Source organism: Aegilops tauschii, chromosome 6 (assembly GCF_002575655.3).
Source record: "Aegilops tauschii subsp. strangulata cultivar AL8/78 chromosome 6, Aet v6.0, whole genome shotgun sequence".
Classification (NCBI taxonomy): Eukaryota; Viridiplantae; Streptophyta; class Magnoliopsida; order Poales; family Poaceae; genus Aegilops; species Aegilops tauschii.
In genome coordinates this window covers 33,499,489-33,520,543 of record NC_053040.3, presented here as the reverse complement: position 1 = coordinate 33,520,543, position 21,055 = coordinate 33,499,489, and the positions used below count along the sequence as shown (strand labels likewise).

Genomic DNA, 21,055 nt, shown 5'->3' with positions numbered 1-21,055 from the left:
TATTTATGTTATTAAAGTTTATTTATTTTGTTTCTACTTATATATTTTATTAAAGGTTATATTATTTTGTTTCTAATTACTTATTTATTTTATTTGTTATTTTTCATGCACCATTTTTCATTCATTTACTGATTATTTTGAGCTATAAGACCCTAAAATTGAAAAGCATTTCAAATGAACTCTGAAAAGGTTGAAAGTTGGCATGGTATCATCATTTCATCCACATAGCATGTGCAAGAAAGTTGAGAGGGTTACGACAAAAACTGGATGCACTTCGTGTACAAAATGGACAATCTCTTTCGAAGTATCAGGATTTCATACGGAAACTCGTCTGTTACAAAGGGATTTCATTTTTTTTAAACTTATTTGAACTCCTGACTTTTTGTGTGTTCAAAATGCACCATTCAAAGCCACATCATCAATTTTCAACCCTTTCTGACTTCATTTGTTATTTTTCATGCATTTACTAATTATTTTGAGCTATAAGACCCTGAAATTGAAAAGCATTTCAAATGAACTCTGAAAAGGTTGAAAGTTGGCATGGTATCATCATTTCATCCACATAGCATGTGCAAGAAAGTTGAGAGGGTTACGGCAAAAACTGGATGCACTTCGTGTACAAAACGGACAATGGTATCATACTCGTCTGTTACAAAGTTGGCATGGTATCATCATAATAGTTGCGGGAGAAAGTCTTCACTTTTTCTTCGCTTGTGTCATTTGCTTATTGCGCCGTAACCATGGATAATCTTCATCGTTTATCAGGATTCTTGGGTCAGCCTTGACTTTGAAGGGAGGAATTTCATGAAACTTTTCATAATCTTCAGACATGTCTGTCTTGCCCTCCACTCCCACGATGTCCTTTTTCCTGAAAGAACTATGTGTCGCTTTGGCTCATCGTATGATGTATTCGCTTCCTTATCTTTTCTTTTTCTCGGTTTGGTAGACATGTCCTTCACATAGATAACCTGTGCCACATCATTGGCTAGGACGAACGGTTCGTCAGTGTACCCAAGATTTTTCAGATCCACTGTTGTCATTCCATACTGTGGGTCTACCTGTACCCCGCCTCCTGACAGATTGACCCATTTGCACTTAAACAAAGGGACCTTAAAATCATGTCCGTAGTCAAGTTCCCATATGTCCACTATGTAACCATAATATGTGTCCTTTCCCCTCTCGGTTGCTGCATCAAAGCGGACACCGCTGTTTTGGTTGGTGCTCTTTTGATCTTGGGCGATCGTGTAAAATGTATTTCCATTTATCTCGTATCCTTTGTAAGTCAATACAGTCAAAGATGGTCCCCTGGACAACGAGTACAGCTCATCACAAACAGTGTTGTCACCTCTGAGACGTGTTTCCAACCAACTGCTGAAAGTCCTGATGTGTTCACATGTAATCCAGTCGTCGCACTGCTCCGGGTGTTTGGAGCGCAGACTGTTCTTGTGTTCATCGACATACGGGGTCACCAAGGTAGAGTTTTGTAGAACTGTGTAGTGTGCTCGAGACCAAGAATGTCCGTCCTTGCATATTATTGAGTCCGCTCCTAGCGTGCCTTTTCCAGTTAGTCTCCCCTCATACCGCGATTTAGGGAGACCTATCTTCTTAAGGCCAGGAATGAAGTCAACACAAAACCCAATGACATCCTCTGTTTGATGGCCCATAGAGATGCTTCCTTCTGGCCTAGCGCGGATACGGACATATTTCTTTAGGACTCCCATGAACCTCTCAAAGGGGAACATATTGTGTAGAAATACGGGCCCCAGAATGACAATCTCGTCGACTAGATGAACTAGGACGTGCGTCATGATATTGAAGAAGGATGGTGGGAACACCAGCTCGAAACTGACAAGACATTGCGCCACATCACTCCTTAGCCTTGGTATGATTTCTGGATCGATCACCTTCTGAGAGATTGCATTGAGGAATGCACATAGCTTCACAATGGCTAATCGGACGTTTTCCGGTAGAAGCCCCCTCAATGCAACCGGAAGCAGTTGCATCATAATCACATGGCAATCATGAGACTTTTGGTTCTGGAACTTTTTCTCTGGCATATTTATTATTCCCTTTATATTTGACGAGAAGCCAGTCGGGACCTTCATACTGAGCAGGCATTCAAAGAAGATTTCTTTCTCTTCTTTCGTGAGAGCGTAGCTGGCAGGACCTTCATACTGCTTCGGAGGCATGCCATCTTTTTCGTGCAAACGTTGCAGGTCCTCCCGTGCCTCAGGTGTATCTTTTCTCTTCCCATACATGCCCAAGAAGCCTAGCAGGTTCACGCAAAGATTCTTCGTCACGTGCATCACGTCGATTGAAGAGCGGACCTCTAGGTCTTTCCAGTAGGGTAGGTCCCAAAATATAGATTTCTTCTTCCACATGGGTGTGTGTCCCTCAGCGTCATTCGGAACAGCTAGTCCGCCGGGACCCTTTCCAAAGATTACATGTAAATCATTGACCATAGCAAGTACGTGATCATCGGTACGCATGGCGGGCTTCCTCCGGTGATCTGCCTCGCCTTTGAAATGCTTGCCTTTCTTTCGACATTGATGGTTGGTCGGAAGAAATCGATGATGGCCCAGGTACACATTCTTCCTGCATTTGTCCAGGTATATACTTTCAGTGTCATCTAAACAGTGCGTGCATGCATGGTATCCCTTGTTTGTCTGTCCTGAAAGGTTACTGAGAGCGGGTCAATCGTTGATGGTTACAAACAGCAACGCATGCAGGTTAAATTCCTCCTGTTTGTGCTCATCCCACGTACGTACACCGTTTCCATTCCACAGCTGTAAAAGTTCTTCAACTAATGGCCTTAGGTACACATCAATGTCGTTGCCGGGTTGCTTAGGGCCTTGGATGAGAACTGGCATCATAATGAACTTCCGCTTCATGCACATCCAAGGAGGAAGGTTATACATACATAGAGTCACGGGCCAGGTGCTGTGATTGCTGCTCTGCTCCCCGAAAGGATTAATACCATCCACGCTTAAACCAAACCATACGTTCCTTGGGTCACCTGCAAACTCAGCCCAGTACTTTCTCTCGATTTTTCTCCACTGCGACCCGTCAGCGGGTGCTCTCAACTTCTCGTCTTTCTTATGGTCCTCACTGTGCCATCGCATCAACTTTGCATGCTCTTCGTTTCTGAACAGACGTTTCAACCGTGGTATTATAGGAGCATACCACATCACCTTCGCAGGAACCCTCTTCCTGGGGGCTCGCCGTCAACATCACCAGGGTCATCTCGTCTGATCTTATACCGCAATGCACCGCATACCGGGCATGTGTTCAGATCCTTGTACGCACCGCGGTAGAGGATGCAGTCATTAGGGCATGCATGTATCTTCGGCACCTCCAATCCTAGAGGGCATACGACCTTCTTTGCTGCGTATGTACTGTCGGGCAATTCGTTATCCTTTGGAAGCTTCTTCTTCAATATTTTCAATAGCTTCTCAAATCCTTTGTCAGGCACAGCATTCTCTGCCTTCCACTGCAGCAATTTCAGTACGGTACCGAGCTTTGTGTTGTCATCTTCGCAATTGGGGTACAACCCTTTTTTGTGATCCTCTAACATGCGATCGAACTTCAGCTTCTCCTTTTGACTTTCGCATTGCGTCCTTGCATCGACAATGACCCGGCGGAGATCATCATCATCGGGCACTGGTTCCTCTTGATCTTCAGCAGCTTCCCCCGTTGCAGCATCATTGGGCACATCGTCTGGTTCCTCTTGATCTTCAGCAGCTTCCCCCGTTGCAACATCACCGTATTCAGGGGGCACATAGTTGTCATCGTCCTCTTCTTCTTCGCCGTCTTCCATCATAACCCCTATTTCTCCGTGCCTCGTCCAAACATTATAGTGTGGCATGAAACCCTTGTAAAGCAGGTGGGTGTGAAGGATTTTCCGGTCAGAGTAAGACTTCGTATTCCCACATTTAGGGCATGGACAACACATAAAACCATTCTGCTTGTTTGCCTCAGCCACTTCGAGAAAATCATGCACGCCCTTAATGTACTCGGAGGTGTGTCTGTTACCGTACATCCATTGTCGGTTCATCTGCGTGCATTATATATAATTAAGTGTGTCAAAAACCATTACAGAACATCATGAATAGATAATTAAGTGACCAAATTAATAGAAGTTCATCATCACATTAAAACCAAAGTACATACATAGTTCTCATCTAACAACATATAGCTCTCCAGAGCATCTAATTAGTTAAACCATACATTGAAACTATGTAAAACATTTCAATGCGAAAACAAATGCGATCATAATCGCAACCAAGGTAACAATTGATCCAACGACATAATGATACCAAGCCTCGGTATGAATGGCATATTTTCTAATCTTTCTAATCTTCAAGCGCATTGCATCCATCTTGATCTTGTGATCATCGACGACATCCGCAACATGCAACTCCAATATCATCTTCTCCTCCTCAATTTTTTTTATTTTTTCCTTCAAGAAATTGTTTTCTTCTTCAACTAAATTTAACCTCTCGACAATAGGGTCGGTTGGAATTTCCGGTTCACATACCTCCTAGATAAATAAAATCTATGTCACGTTGGTCGGCATAATTTTCATAAGCAATAAATGAACCAATAGTTATAAAGATAATATATACCACATCCGAATCATAGACAGGACGAGGGCCGACGGGGGCGGATACCAAAACCATCGTACTATATAATAACAAGCAATAAAATAGTAAGAAAATTAGACAAGTATCTATCTAAAGTAAGAATTTTTTTCTTTCAGAAAGAAGATAAGAACAAGAGGCTCACCACGGTGGTGCCGACGACGAGATCGGCGCGGGCGATCAACGGCGGTGAAGACGGGAATGGGACGTGACGGGCCGCTAAACCTAGACAAATCTCGAGGAAAATGGAGCTTTGAGGTCGAGCTTCGAGACGAGAAAGCTTAACTAGTGTGGCTCGGGCATTTCATCGAACACCTCATGTGCATAGGAGGTAAGGTAGAGCACCACAAAGCCCTCCCCTCGCCGGCCAGAGAAAAACAGAGCACTGGAGTGCTCTGCTCGCGGGCGAGGGTTATATATAGGCACCTCATTGATCCCGGTTCGTGGCATAAACCGGGACTAAATGGCAGCCTGTGGTCCCGGTTCAAGCCACCAACCGGGACCAATGGTGGTGGGGCAGGAGTGAGGCCCATTGGTCCCGGTTCGTCCCACCAACCGGGACCAAAGGAGCCAGACGAACCGGGACCAATGCCCCCACGAGGCCCGGCAGGCCCCTGGCCTCACGACCCGGGACCAGTGCCCCATGGATCCCGGTTCTGGACTGAACCGGGACTAATGGGCTGACCCGGCCTGAACCAAAGCCCTCTTTTCTACTAGTGATGAAAGAGATCAAGTGGGAGGTGAGTACAAGATCTGAGGTCTTGTGACCAACCTGCAATTACCGCACATGTTCATATCTTGTTATGGGATTTGGGTCGGATATCTTCACAAAAATCGCAACAAATTAGATTCATTCAAGCATGTAGTATTAGATTTTCATCTACATGTGCTTGCATTAAAGGTTAAGCCGGCCGATGGACAAGGCATGCTCAATCGTGCACAACATTAGGAACTAGGTCGACTAGCGTGGTGGCCGACACAGCCATAGGTCTCCCACCCCCCCCCCCCCCCCCCCACCCCGGTCAGCCCAACCAGCTCATGTCCGGTTTTTATTTTTGTTTCTTGTTGTTTATTTTGGTTTTCTCATTCTTTTCTCTTACTTTATTCCTTTATCTTTTAATTTTTTTTTCTTTTCAAAATTCATGAACATTTTCTGAAATCCGGAACAGTTTTTTCAAGTTGGTGAACATATTTTCAAATTCAGATATTTTTTAGTCTGTGTAAACATTTTCTGTATTCACAATTAATTCATCGAACTAAAATAATTACATATTTTTTCTGCGCACATTTTTTTTACAAATTCCTGAATACTTCTTCAAATCATGAACTTTTTTTAATTCAGGAACATTTTTTAAATCGTGATAATTTTTTAAATTTGTGAATAGTTCTGAAATCATGATCATTTTTAAATTCACAAAGAATTTTTTGAAATCTTGAACATTTTAAAGTTCGCAAACAGTGTTTAAAATTTTTGGAACATTTTTTAAAATTGCATCATTTTTTCGAATTTAACAAACATTTTTTGAAATTGTGTACATTTTCTGAGTATTTTCAAAATATTCCTGAATATTATTTTAGAAAATTCTGGAACGTTTTTAAAATTGTGAATATTTTTTATTACAGGAACTTTTTTTTTTTGAAATCCCGAGCATTTTTTGAATTCACATACATTTTTTTTCAAAATTCAGAACTTTTCGAAATCCTGAATTATTTCTAAAAAATGTTCCATACTTAATGAGGGCACGTGGGGGAGGGGGGTGCGCGCTTCCCTAGGGGGGGTCCCGATCATTGCAAAGACGGCGAGCGTAGCAGCGAGACCCAATGTCATACCTAATGGGCCAAAAATGACCCAAAAATAGCCTAGCCGGCCGAACAACACATCGGCTTACCGTGCCTGGAGGGCCAGCGTGTCGGGCGGTGCCATGCCAAGCCGGCCTGTTTGGCCAGCTCTTCCTCGGACCACCGCTTTGGCCTCGTTAGGCGTAGTGGAGGGATCCTCCTCTCTCACCTTGTGTAGTACTCCCTCTGTAAACTAATATAAGAGCGTTTAGATCACTAAAGTAGTAATCTAAACACTCTTATATTAGTTTACGGAGGGAGTACTTGCTTTTGTGTTGCAGTGATGTCGCTCCAAGGGTGATAATGGTGTCATCTAGAATGAAGGTTCTCTGGTTCCAGTCTGTGTGACGCCTAGTGCAATATTGTGGAGCCGTACCAAATACAATGATTACTCGAAAAACATGTCACAGTAGCAAACTAGCAGCTGACAAAGCAGCACAAGATTGCCAGCAAGGATGCAACTCTGTTTGTTCTGAATCTCTCTCTACTCTCTGGGTCAAGGATGGCAGATCACACAAACATAGCAAACAACTTTTTTGTTGTGCAATGGGCAATTGTATAACCAGTTAACTGAAATAGTCAAATTGTGCAATGGGCAAATTGCATAGCCCCTGCTTCGATCTGACATCTCCAGAGTTTCAGAACAAAAATCAGTATGACTGATGATGAACACACCTAAGTCCAGTCCAGCGAACATTTGTCAGTGAATTCAGCGAACGCAACGAAATTTCGTGCTAGTGAATTCAGCGAACAAAGCTGCAGCGAAGTACTGTACTAGGATGCAGCAACAAGATAATATCGCGAGGACCCTGATTCCATTGCGTTCGTAACCATCGCCTTCCACTGACTAAGCAGAGAAAACCAACCCATGAAGGAACAACATTCAGACCAATTCCAGAGTTTCAGAACGCAGGTCCGCATGACTGCTGAAGAAACACATTTAAATTCAGAGGATGTTTCTGCATAACCAAATATGAATGCAGCGACGAAATGTTGTCGCTCATTCAGCTAAAACCAAATTAAACGAATACAGCGTACTGAATCACACAAGCATCGAACAAAGACGCAGCAGAGTAGGATGTAACACATCGAGAGATGCGGAAAAGATACGGAGTAGTATAATACCAACGCTGATTCCCCGTTGCATTCATACACATCGCTTTGCACTAACTACACAGACCAAAGCTAACGATGAAACAACAACACACGCACTGGGACAGATGGAACAGCGGGGAGCAGAGACTGGACGGAGCAGAGGGGGCTAGCCGCCGAAGCCGTAGAGGGTGCGTCCCTGTCGCTTGAGCGCGTAGACGACGTCCATGGCGGTGACGGTCTTGCGGCGGGCGTGCTCGGTGTAGGTGACGGCGTCGCGGATGACGTTCTCCAGGAAGATCTTGAGCACGCCGCGGGTCTCCTCGTAGATGAGCCCCGAGATGCGCTTCACGCCGCCCCTCCGAGCGAGACGACGGATGGCCGGCTTGGTGATGCCCTGGATGTTGTCGCGGAGCACCTTCCGGTGGCGCTTGGCGCCGCCCTTGCCCAGCCCCTTCCCGCCCTTGCCGCGGCCGGACATGGTCGACGGCTTCCTCCTTCCTTGGAGCTGCGAGCGGGCAGATTGGATCGGGTGGATTTGGAGGGGAACGGTGGTGGCTGCGTCTGCTGGAGTGCGGTGGGGAGAAGGGCGATTTAACAGGGGAGGAGGGCCGGCCTGCCGTTCGATCCGGATGGAATGGACGGTCAAGATCTCGATCCGGGAAAGAGATGGCGCGGATCGCTGACGTGGCTCTCAAATTTCGTTCGGTGAGGCGGGCGGGAGCTCAGAAAATTTGGATTAGTACAGACACTAATTTCGTTCGGTGACGTTGGTGACGTGGCTCTCAAATTTAGGGATCGTACCAAAATCGTATGCGTAAGTGTCGTACAGACACTAATTTTGGAGAAATTGGACCCCATTTTGCCTTCCCGTTTTATTATTTGAAACATTCAATTCATCCATCATCGGTCCTCTGCTTCTTGCAGCGTACGCGTAGTCATTCGTCCACGAGATTTTCTTTTTTACGAACAACGGTGAACGCTACATTTCATAGACCGTCCGAGCCGGAAAGTTACAATGTGAAACATGATGAGATGAACAAGACCCACCAAAAAGAAAGAAAAAGACATAAGAGATATAGGGAAAGAGTCGCCACTTGCAATCACCGATCTCGTTGACATGGCCAACAGGACGACTTCGGCTTTCATCTTCATCTAACCAAGCAAGCAGAGGTTTGAGCTTGGTCGTTTGGTCGCCACCCGGCAACACCCTCAAGGAGGAGTGTTGATAGGGAACGAGGGGATCCAAGATGGATCACGGACTCACTAACCCGACTTAAGATGAGAGCATCCGACTCTTCCACAAACTCAAATCAACAAGACCAATGAGCACACTCAGTAGAACGCACCTCCAAGCCGCTAGTCTCCAAAATTGGAATCCTGCTCCAAGACGAAGGCCTCAAAAAGTGCATGACCTCACCACATCTCCACTGCCTCGCTCGCCATACTTAGATTGTGAGATGAAGCAGGGCGTCGCCAACACGCGTCCTGGAGGGCACCGCTGGAGCTAGGCGTGTCCGGCGTCGCGCCCCATGGATGAGGAATGCCAGGCGTCGACACGACTAGTACACAGGTCCAAGGCCCAGAACAGGCACTCCCCATGTCGTCGAGCAACCACCACCAAGCACCGCTCAGGGAAGGCCCTATCGCCATGTGGAGACGCCACCCCAAGAGCAGCAGGACCACTAGACCGACACGCGCCACCGGCCATCCTGAGACCCGCGCAGGACACCGGCTGACCAACGAGGATGCCCCGCCGCCACCTTCCCTCGAGCACACGTGGCTTTGCAGGTAAGGGGAGGGGAGGCCTGGTGGGGCGGCTATGTCCCCCCCCCCCCCCCCCCATGTTGCGAGAGGAGACTAACTAAAGAATTTTATGCATGAGATTCATTCATTGTATGTGAGAAAGAAGCACGAAGACGAACTCAATACGAAATTCTTAGCGATAACTAGCGTTGGTGATGGCTGCTGAAAGTTTACATGTGCCTTCATACCAAAAAGATTACTACTAGTAGTAATATTATGGCAGTTTCAGATTTGTAAAGTGTTTGTGTCCAGTTTGATGTGGCGTGCTTGGTAACATGCCTGAGGCCCAACCAGATCTGTGCGGTGCAAAAATTGAGCGTTTGATAGGCTGGCGTGCACCGGAATCTTGCCTCACACGAAACTTAAACCACTCCTGAGCCAAACCTGCCAGGAATGACTGAAACTACCGTTTCTAGCGAGGCAGTATAAGTCAAGCCATATCGAGCGCATGTGGTGGGTCCGATTGCACGAAAGGGCGCGAGAGGATGTGAGCGAGTAGGCAACATGTACTTGGGTTGTTCTCTTACCTCACTTAATTTCCTTCTCTATTCTCCTTTTCTCAGTCCCATGAAATCTTCACAAATGTGTTTTGATTCGAGATAGATGAAAAAGATTTTCAATGATGCTATGGTTCATAATCAGGAAATCAGTTTGCAGTTTTGTCGATCGTAAATGCTCAATTACGTGTTGATGTTTGGAGCTATTTGGAAGAATTTTGAAAAGTTCATCGCGTATGGTTGACCGTTTGAATTTTCCTTTTAACGGTAGTTTCATCTCGATGATTCACCCAACTTCCATGTTGTAAGTTCTCTGTTTTGATTTCAGTTTGACCCCCGCGTCGCTCAGCTTGGGCGACCCGGGGGAGACAACGCGCGCCGCCGGCAGGCTCCCCCCCTCGCGCTACCTCCCCTCCGCCGCTGCTGCTGGCCTCGCCGGAAGTGGCAGCGGGCCCTGCCTCCGAAGGCGGCTCGGGGTGAACTCGCGGTGGACGCGCGGCGGACGGGTGGCGGTCGTCGTCAAGGTGGCGGCTGCCGTCGATCTTGGGGATGGGGGGCGCTACGTGCGCTCGGGGAGCTGGAAGGCGTCGTGGCGGCGCTGTGCCTCTCGACGGCGTCTGGTCGCGGCGTTCGCGGGCGCTCCCCCTTCTGCGGCGGATCTTGCCATGGATCTGGCGGGGGTCGTTGGAGTTGGCTTGGTGCGTGCGGCCATGGGCGCAGGGCGCGTGGTTGCCGGACTTGGCGTCCTCCCCGGCATGGAGATCCCTGCGCTGCTGGTGGCTGCTGCATCTTCCCCGGTGGTGCGGTCGTCAGATCCGGATTTGGCGCGAGTGGTGGTCCGGCCGCCGGCCTGACCTTCTACGGTATGCTTGTGTGCGCCTTGGGCAGGTTCGATTCGCTTCGATCCGGCCTGCGGTGGTTTGAATCTGACCATGTGCGGCGGCGGGGTGGCCATGGTCCTTTGTGGTGGTGCAGATCAGCTAACCACCTCACTCAACCGATCTTCGGGAGTGTGTCAGATCAACTTTGGGCGAAAGCCTTGCTCCATCTGGAGCCGGCGGCGGCGACGCCCGTGGGCGCCGCTAACCTCCTTGGAGGCGTCGTTGTATTTGTTGTCTGCACCCTCCACGTCGAGACCCCGGGGGAAACCTGTTGGGAATCGTAGCATAATTTTAAAATTTTCCTACGCTCACCAAGATGCATCTATGGAGTATACTAGCAACGAAGGGAAGGAGTGCATCTACATACCCTTGTAGATCGCGAGCGGAAGCGTTCCAATGAACGTGGATGACGGAGTCGTACTCGCCGTGATCGAAATCACCGATGACCGAGTGCCGAACGGACGGCACCTCCGCGTTCAACACACGTACGGTGCAGCGACGTCTCCTCCTTCTTGATCCAGCAAGGGGGAAGGAGAGGTTGATGGAGATCCAGCAGCACGACGGCGTGGTGGTGGATGTAGCGGGATGCCGGCAGGGCTTCGCCGAGCTTATACGAGAGAGAGAGAGAGGTGTAGCAGGGGAGGAGGGAGGCGCCCAAGGCTGTGTTGTTTCTGCCCTCCCTCCCCCCCTTTATATAGGCCCCCTTGGGAGGGGGGGGGGCGCCGGCCAAACCCATCTAGGGTGGGGGGCGGCGGCCAGGGGGGGTGCCTTGCCCCCCAAGGCAAGTGGGAAGCCCCCACCCTAGGGTTCCCAACCCTAGGCGCATGGGGGGAGGCCCATGGGGGGGCGCCCAGCCCACTAGGGGCTGGTTCCCTTCCCACTTCAGCCCACGGGGCCCTCCGGGATAGGTGGCCCCACTCGGTGGACCCCCGGGACCCTTCCGGTGGTCCCGGTACAATACCGGTAACCCCCGAAACTTTTCCGGTGGCCGAAACTTGACTTCCTATATATAATTCTTCACCTCCGGACCATTCCGGAACTCCTCGTGACGTCCGAGATCTCATCCGGGACTCCGAACAACTTTCGGGTTTCCGCATACACATATCTCTACAACCCTAGCGTCACCGAACCTTAAGTGTGTAGACCCTACGGGTTCGGGAGACATGCAGACATGACCGAGACGCCTCTCCGGTCAATAACCAACAGCGGGATCTGGATACCCATGTTGGTTCCCACATGTTCCACGATGATCTCATTGGATGAACCACGATGTCGAGGATTCAATCAATCCCGTATACAATTCCCTTTGTCAATCGATATGTTACTTGCCCGAGATTCGATCGTCGGTATCCCAATACCTTGTTCAATCTCGTTACCGGCAAGTCTCTTTACTCGTACCGCAATGCATGATCCCGTGACTAACGCCTTAGTCACATTGAGCTCATTATGATGATGCATTACCGAGTGGGCCCAGAGATACCTCTCCGTCATACGGAGTGACAAATCCCAGTCTCGATCCGTGCCAACTCAACAGACACTTTCGGAGATACCCGTAGTGCACCTTTATAGTCACCCAGTTACATTGTGACGTTTGGCACACCCAAAGCACTCTTACGGTATCCGGGAATTGCACGATCTCATGGTCTAAGGAAAAGATACTTGACATTGGAAAAGCTCTAGCAAACGAAACTACACGATCTTTAATGCTATGCTTAGGATTGGGTCTTGTCCATCACATCATTCTCCTAATGATGTGATCCCGTTATCAACGACATCCAATGTCCATAGTCAGGAAACCATGACTATCGGTTGATCAACGAGCTAGTCAACTAGAGGCTTACTAGGGACACGTTGTGGTCTATGTATTCACACATGTATTACGATATCCGGACAATACAATTATAGCATGAACAATAGACAATTACCATGAACAAAGAAATATAATAATAACCATTTATTATTGCCTCTAGGGCATATTTCCAACAAAACCCCTAGTCCAGGTCCTCCTGTATGGATGATGGCGGCGCAACCAGCGTCACGGCCCTTCTTGAAGGCGTCATCTTTGGGGTCAATATGGTTGTTGTGTGGGAGTTGCTTCTTGAAGGAATGTTGGTGGTGGTGGTGCGGCCGATTGGGGTCGACGGTGGTCTGTGTTGTTGCAGCCATGTTTCCTATGTGTTCGTCTTCGGTGGTGTTCCCTGGTTTCGGCCATGTTGCTGTGCATGTTCAAGTACCTCCTTGGTGGCCATTGTGGTGCGGTGAGCCTAGTGCTCTTGGTGTCGTTCGGGTTCATCTTTGCTCTTCGATGACACAAGATGCCTCCCCAACTTGCTAATCATTCTGGATTCTCGTGACGGAGCTCCCAATCAAGGTTCGTGTTATCACTCGTTGGTTGTGGTTGCTCCTGAGTTGTGTCGTGAGGTTCGGTTCGCACGCCGGTGCGGTGCGTTAGGTTGCTTGCTTAGTCTTGGTATTGTGATCCCTTCACGACACCCCACATATACTTGTGCCTCCCGTGGTGTTAGTCCTTCAGTCTGCTAGCTAGGTCGGGCCTTGTCTTGGGCATCCTTTTTCCTCATCTTTTGTAACTCTATTACTTGTACGGTTTTCGGCCCGGTTTCCCTCATAAACGGGGTCAACTTGTTTAGGTTTTTGATCCGGTTTCCCTTATAAACTGGATCAGCCAAAGCTTGAGGGATGACTCTTGGCTTTGGCAGCTTTTTGAGCAATATATTCAGGTGGGGATCCTCTCCCTCCGGTGACTGTTAAAAAAAAGTTCTCTGTTTTGACGGTCGTAGACGAGTATATCTACATCTACATAGTGGACTATACAAATGCATATATGTTATCTATTTTAATCAATGTCCAAAATATCATTTGATTCACTGATTTATCAGTCGATTTATCGCTTAGCGATGGGTGGCCGCTAAGAGCGATTAATCAGGAATCGACCGATTAATCAATCGGGCCCCTGTGGTCAGAAACCTCAAACCATGGCCTCCCCTTCAGTCGCCTCCCGCACATCACACTACATATAGGACATGTGGTATAGTGTTGTCCGACTTTAGTTGTCATTGACACATTGTTTAACATGTAATATGTAGTTATGTATTGATGTAGTGTTGTCCTATTTAAAGGCATCGAGAACACTGGTGGTTGTTTCCATTTTAGTTGTTGAAACCTGGCAATTCCAAGCAAAATTTGGCCAATTAATAGTCAACCAATTAAATCAATTAATGATCAATTTCCGATTAATATCTAATCCCAGCCGACCAAAAGGCTAACAATAAGCGATATACTAAACATTACTTTTAATGACACTCATTAATCTCCTTGAGCTAATACCTTCTAATCTACACAACGGTGCTTTAATTTGAGATAAGCTCTACATGAAAAAGATGCACATCGACGTTGTGGTTCCATTCATGCGGCCAGTTGTGTAGTTTCGTTGACCGTAAATGTTCAACTCCATGTTCATGTTTGGAGCTATTTTGGACGAATTTTGTCAAACTAGTCGCACACAGTCGGTCGTTTGTATTTTCCTTTGGCCAGTACCTTCATCTCATTGTTTCAAATGACTTTCGTGTTGTATGTTTTCTGTTACAACAGTTGTGTACTATGTGTATCTGCATATTGTAATGTATTAAGGTGTTCATGTGATGGTTTACATGAAATTCAGAGTGATTTCTTTTTGTTCTCACTGATCATCGTCAACCTTGCCGCATGGATGCCATGCCGTGCCTGGCACCGCTGTCAGCGTCATTCCTCTTGGCCTCCTCGCTCGCGACCTACTACACTGATGCCGTCATCGCATGCACACTGCACTTCTCCTCCATGTCGTCTGCCTTAGAGCCTCCATGCTGCGATGATGCTAGGAAACAGTTTGTCGTGCCGCTGACGAGGTTGCTCGTCCGCGACTTCGTATTCATCACATCGGACGCAGCACCGGGACCACCGACCACTGTAGTTGCCAAGGCACTCTAATGTAACTCTATATGTCATGTGTAGTCATTAACTCTTAATGAAGTCCATTGTATGGAACCAAACACCATGGGGTTGCATCAACCCAGCCAACGCAGGCCACCAAATGCAGACAAAAATTGTTGCCCTAATGCAGTCAGCCTACATGCAAGCTACCAAACAACATGCACAACAGGATTTTACTATGCATGTGCTCAACTAGGCCCAACCGAGTGAGAGATGCAAGTAGGCAAATGATGTGCAGGTAACCAAATATGCCCATGATGCATCAGCAAAGCAGCGCTCATGTGTTAATGACGCGTTTGAAATCCTGCATCATCACCAAAACATGCTCACTGGGTGCAAGGAATATATGTTTGGTAGCATACACGGAGGCCTAACTCGCATGCATGAACCTTAAAGCGGTCCAGAGTATGGCTTGCTAGGAACGCTCGAATCGCCCGTTTCTAGCGAGCTAGGCTGAGTTTAGCGCAAAAGTGGGGCACAACGTATGCAGCGGTGCAGGAGAAATCAGCACAGAGATAGCGAGATACGGAAATCGATCGGGGAGGCATGGCACAAAATCTAGCACCCCCCCCCCCCCCCCCCCCCCCCCGCGTCTCCCAGAATGATGAACCATGAGTTCTATGCACTTGTGTTATATATGAAAATGTTGAACTATGACATGTATTGAAGTTCAACTTTAATTTGTACTATTGATGAGTTTCTTCGGATATGGTGTCAAAGTTTTGTTTAAATTTTCAAGATTATTATTGTACATATCATATTCGATTGCCTCATATTAAAATTTTACAAATTAAGGGGTAATATGACCACCTCAATTAAAAAGGGCCATCACAACCCCAATCCACTACTCATCCCTCAAACCAAACACTTATTGGAGTAGTATGACTATCCCCAACCATAATTCATCCTTCGAACCAAACAAAACATCGGCTAATCTCATACATCAGCCAAACAGAAAAAGGGTTATCCCAAGCCAACTAGTTGGGATACACATAACCACCCTAGCATGTCCCTCTAACTAGTTTCCAGTGTAGATGAATAGCGTTATAGGGGAAGTTAACCTGAAGGTTTGCTTGGGATTACTTAACTTGACGTACATTATCTGAATCTTGGTTAGAACGTCATGTGGCATCCTTAGAATATAGGGGGAATCTTGGGCATATGTTGGCAGCAGTACACAGGTCCTTGTCGCTCGTGAGTCTTGCCACAATCTGGCATCTTATTCTGAAGCAAATGGCTATCTTGTTGAAACTGTTATCTGTAAAATGTGGGGAAATCATGAGGTCATGTCCTGATTACTGCAATATTTTGGTAACAGAGCCTGAAGTCGAATGTATGAGCTTCCTTTATTTGTAAACGGATGCTGTTATCAGAAACTTTAATCTAGGCATTAGTTCAAGACTGCATAAATGAATATAATAATTCCTGTAAATCAGTTGCCATTTACATGCAAAATCGGCAACCACTTTAGGATTTAGTCGAGAAGTTTCGCCATTTGGGCGATTGGAGCCTGGAACTGATTCAGAAGCCTCAGAATAATTTCATGTAAATAGTTGCAAACAATAAAGAAGCTTTGGACACACGTTTTGTGGTCTTGCTATGTATCATTGTTTTTTTTTTCTTGTTTCGAAATACCCGATCTTCTTGTTGATTCTGTTTAATTGTAAGACTGGCAGGATGTATGGTCTTTAACTTCGTTTTCTTCATTTCCTTTCAAATAGATTCGTAGAAAAGGAAGGGAGATATGTTCGGAACATGTGAAGCACCAGGTTTGTCTCCATTTTGTCTAATGTAATGTTCAAAATGGAAGTGCAAAAAATCAGGATCAAAGCCCTATATCACAAGATACTGTGATGAGTGGTTCATGTACAATCAACTGTTCAGAAAGATTATGTTCTCTTTTATAAATACTAAGTTGTATGTTCACTCTTGGTTGTGATAGTCTGATGGGACCTGAATCGTACTTGTACTGTTGTTGAGTTTATCATGTGTTAATAGATATCTTCTTGTTTTGTTACAGAACAACAACCGATCGGTATCAATGATGGGATTATATACTAGTGGTTCCAAACATTTCCAGAGAACATGGAAACCTGAATATTTGAATGAAAACAAAATTTCCATCACATTTTTAGATATGTTGTTTCCATGTTCAACTCAGCGTAATTTGAATTCTCATATTTGTGTGTTCGTTGCAGACACATCCCATCACTGAAGTCAGAAGGCATCATAAGCTTGCTTCTGATGAGGCGAACCATCTTGATGCCTATTCGGAATGTAGATCGGTGATTGGAGATGGGGAGTGTTTCTACAGGAGTTTCATATTTTCGTACCTTGTAATCATCTTCCCCTCTTTTCCTTATCATAAGATGTAGGTTTAGTTATTTAACTTTCTCTGTTTTCGCGAATGTACAACAGGAGCAAGTTATTGATAGGCAGGACACACATGAGGAGCACCGTCTCCTTCAGGCTGTTGATATGGTGAATCTGCACTTTGCAGCTCTTCGATGGAACGAGTCTGAGTTTCGATGGAACGAGTCTGAGTTTTCGAGGAGCAGCAGAGTAAGTTCTCGCCTTGTCCATAACTGTTATTTCTTGGATAAACATGCTTGCAAGGGATGATGATTCTATTCAGGTTACAGTACACTTCAAGCAGCATCTCTGCATCTGGCATCTCACTATCTTTGTCACTTGCAGGAGATGCACAATTGCTTAACAGTAGTTGGATGCTGTCACAGTTTTATACACTGTTGGCAATAACTGAATTGAAGTTTATTGTAAAGTTAACAGCCCGATGGTAACAATGGGCTTAAGAAAATTTACTTGTAAAGGAACAACGGCAGTATAATGAGGAAATAACATAATTTTATGCTTGTTTGAGCACTGTAACAGTGCGTACCTACTGATTGTTATTGTACAGGCACCACACTGTTCTGTTACTATGCTATAGTATATGCTTAATGACTGAAGCTTCTCAGGCGAGTTGTCTTAGCTGTGTTCTTTTATATCTTGCTATTGATCAGTATTCTGTATGTATCATTGTAACCTATGATATGTGATTATCAACTGTGAATTATTGAGTCGCTTGTTCTTTCAGGCATTTAAGAATCTGATCGAGAAAGTAATGAGATGGAAGAGTCATGGCAGGTGGAAGAGCATGGAATCAACTAGCAGGTTTTTGACTCCCTTGGTTTTCTGCAATTCCATCATAGTATTGTGGCCGAATGCATTCCATCTCACTGACATAATATGTGCCATTTTTAGCTACCGTAGAGAGGAGCTTCTCGAGTTCTTCAGCGAGTACGATACGACGCAAGACAGTGAGAAAAACACCCTTGAAGTCATATTTCCTTTTGTTCTCATGTAATTCATGTTTCTGACTCATTTTCCTCAGATTAGTAGTAGCTGTCGAGATATGCTGGCACGAAGAGGTGTATGAACCGCTTATACCAGGGCTCAGTGGAAATTACAATCTTAAAGATGTGAGTGATGCATATCCTCCCGTACATTACCTCATGCTGATTTCCAATGCATCCATTCTTGGATACATGACACTCAACTTACCTAACCTCCTGTTGTTGTTGTACGAACAGTGGTGCTTTCAGCGCGTCACTCCAGCTCGTCGGTTCACGGATCATGTCATGATGGTGGCCTTGGCCAGAGCGCTTGAGATACCCCTCAGAGTGGAGCGAGTCCGAGGAGGATATGATCCAGATATCTACACTGTCCCTGGAGTTCCCCGTCCGAGAGTGACCCTGCTGTACTCGGCAAATCACTACGAAATCATCTACCCGCGTGCTCCTCCAGCTGAGAGTTCGAGTCATCAGGCTTCCCAGATAGAACATGCTGCTGATGAGGGTTCAAGCCAACAGACTTCACAGAGAGAACATCCTGGTGATGAGAGTTCAAGTGAATAGATTCCGCTGGATCAAAGTTGAGTTGGGCTGCTGCCTATGAAGGAGAGTGTTGCTGAGTTTAGTGGTACAGTAGATGCACCGACGAAGTTGGGGTAGGCATAGCATATACACTTGTGCATTCTTCTTCTGTTGGCTGGTATACAGTGAATCTTGTGTGACCACATTGAACTTGTTGCTAATTGTTAGCTGGTATATACTAATAGATCTCCCATGCAACAGATTTTGCTAGGTTAATAATGTTGAGTTGGGCTGCTGCGTACCTATGAATGAATGCACTAATGAAGCAGTTTCTTTCTTCTGTTGGCGCATACTCTGCTGGTGCCGCTGGATGGATGGACATTCTTTCTTGTGTCAAAGATACATACTGCTCGTGCCATTGGATTGATTAGTTTGGCATCTAATTGATCAGTTTGGCATATATTGCTGGTGCCATGTGATGAGTATATAAGGAAGAAAATAGGCAGTGGTTTGATTAGTTTGTATGATTGGTGTATGTGTTCCGACCTTCTGTCTCTTGATTCTGTATCTCTGCTGGCTACCCTGCCTTGCCAGTGTCGGAACCTGGTATATATATCATTAGTTTGTATAATGAGGCTAGTCATAGTGGGAGTAGTAACATAACATATCCCAAGACAAGTTTGCTTATGTGGCAGCTAGTTAATAAGGAGAAAGGTGTTTAGAGTAACATATTATGTTACCATCACATAGCGCTTCCTAAGAAAAGTTGGGTCTACAAGCTAATAAATACAACCATATATGACACTACTTCTATGTTACTTTGCACTATGAAAATAGTAACATAGACTAGTGTCATATGCATGACACTAGTCTAAGTTACTCCCCACTATGCATGACCAGCCTGATCTACTAGTAGTATTTTGTATTCCAAGAATTTACTCATATTACCCTGTCTGCTTCTGCTTGGTATGCTGTTTGAATCACAACCTGGCTACTACTACTACTTTGCAATGTACTACCTCATATCCATAATAACAACCGAAGTTCAAAACCGCGGCATTTATTATGGATCTAAGGGAATAATAACTATGCTCAGGATGTAAGTGGACAATTTTTTTTAGGGGCATGTAAGAGCAACTCTAGCAGACCCCCCATCCGGCCGGCCCGCAAAACGCGTTTGCAGTTTGTGGGAAACCGCTTTTGCGGGCTGGCTCGGACGGCCGCAGATGCAGACCCCCAAACGGACCCGTATAAAAGGATATTCGCGGAATGTACTTTTTTACGGGTTGGCTTTTGCGGGGTCTGTTCGGACACCGCCGCGTCGACCCGCAAACTGAAAACGCTCAATTCTCGCATTTGACATAAGTTTTCACAAATAAGTTCAAATTCAAACAACATAACACAGTTTTACGCGCAAATAAAAGCCAAGTTCAGTACGACAAACGCAAAAGAGGGCCTTGCAAAAGTTACGCGCATGTCCGGTATCATCTTGGTCGATCTTCACACCGCGCCATCGAGCCCATCTTGAAGTTCATCGCCACCACCGAATCCACCCCCGGCGCTTGTCCCAACTCCTGCACCAAAATCATCGACATTGCCACCATATGGAGCAGAGAAAACATCTCCGGAACTGTAAGACGGACCGGCCGACGCGACCATTCTCCTCTTCAAGATTTCTCTCCTTGCCATATCATGCCATGTTTTGGTGAGATCGTCCATGTCATTGCGGTTCATTAACATGATCTTGTTCTCTTCGGCCAGCAACAAGGACATGGATTTGTTTTCAGCGGTGCGTGCTCTTCTCTCCTCAATGGCAGCTTTGCGGAGCCCCTCTTCCTTGAGCATTTGCCACTTTTCTTGCTTCTCTTTTTCCTTCTTCTCGGCCAACTCTTTCTTGATCTCCAATGACTTCAACAACATCAACTCGTTTGATTGCACCATGGCATCAATCTTCTCCCTCAAGCTCGATGCTTCTTGCTCTCTCTTCATCTTCTCCTTAGTCTTCTTGTCGCCATCGGGCTTGTTCAAATTTCTTGGGCCATCATCATCCTCATCTTCATCCATGGTTGTAAGTGAGCCTCCCTTCAGTGGTGATTCTTTGTCGATCAACCTCCACTTGTCACAATTTTTTAGCAAGTCCCAACAATGCTTTAGTTTGAAGAATTTGCCTTCCGAAGCTTCCATGTGTTTGTATCTAAGTTGGGCAATTTTCTCCTACACAATGTGAACAAAGTTAAATAAGCAATCATTTCATATGATGCAATATGATGATGCACAACTTGAACAAAGGCAAAACAAACTCACATAGTCGAACTCCACGGTTCCACTTGGAGGTGTATTGCGTACTTGCTCCATGCAAGCTGCCCAACGGCTGCACATAGGCTTGATATTCTCCCAACGCCCTTGAAGCGACCGAAATGTGCGTGGAGTCCTATTGG

The 21,055-nt window shown here is 46.1% G+C and overlaps 2 protein-coding genes across 2 annotated transcripts; one reads left to right on the top strand and one right to left on the bottom strand.

Annotated features, from left to right (window-relative positions):
- Positions 1-7,575: 7,575 nt before the first annotated feature.
- Positions 7,576-8,152, bottom strand: LOC109747309 (histone H4). The gene has a single exon (XM_020306389.3). The coding sequence runs from the start codon at positions 8,050-8,052 to the stop codon at positions 7,741-7,743; it is 312 nt and encodes a 103-aa protein (XP_020161978.1). The 5' UTR covers positions 8,053-8,152; the 3' UTR covers positions 7,576-7,740.
- Positions 8,153-14,487: 6,335 nt separating this feature from the next.
- Positions 14,488-19,002, top strand: LOC109747307 (uncharacterized). The gene is made up of 8 exons (XM_020306388.4): positions 14,488-14,676; positions 16,464-16,511; positions 16,941-17,078; positions 17,161-17,304; positions 17,840-17,916; positions 18,007-18,064; positions 18,123-18,224; positions 18,336-19,002. The coding sequence occupies exons 1-8, from the start codon at positions 14,488-14,490 to the stop codon at positions 18,657-18,659; spliced, it is 1,080 nt and encodes a 359-aa protein (XP_020161977.1). The 3' UTR covers positions 18,660-19,002.
- The last annotated feature ends 2,053 nt before the right edge of the window (positions 19,003-21,055 follow it).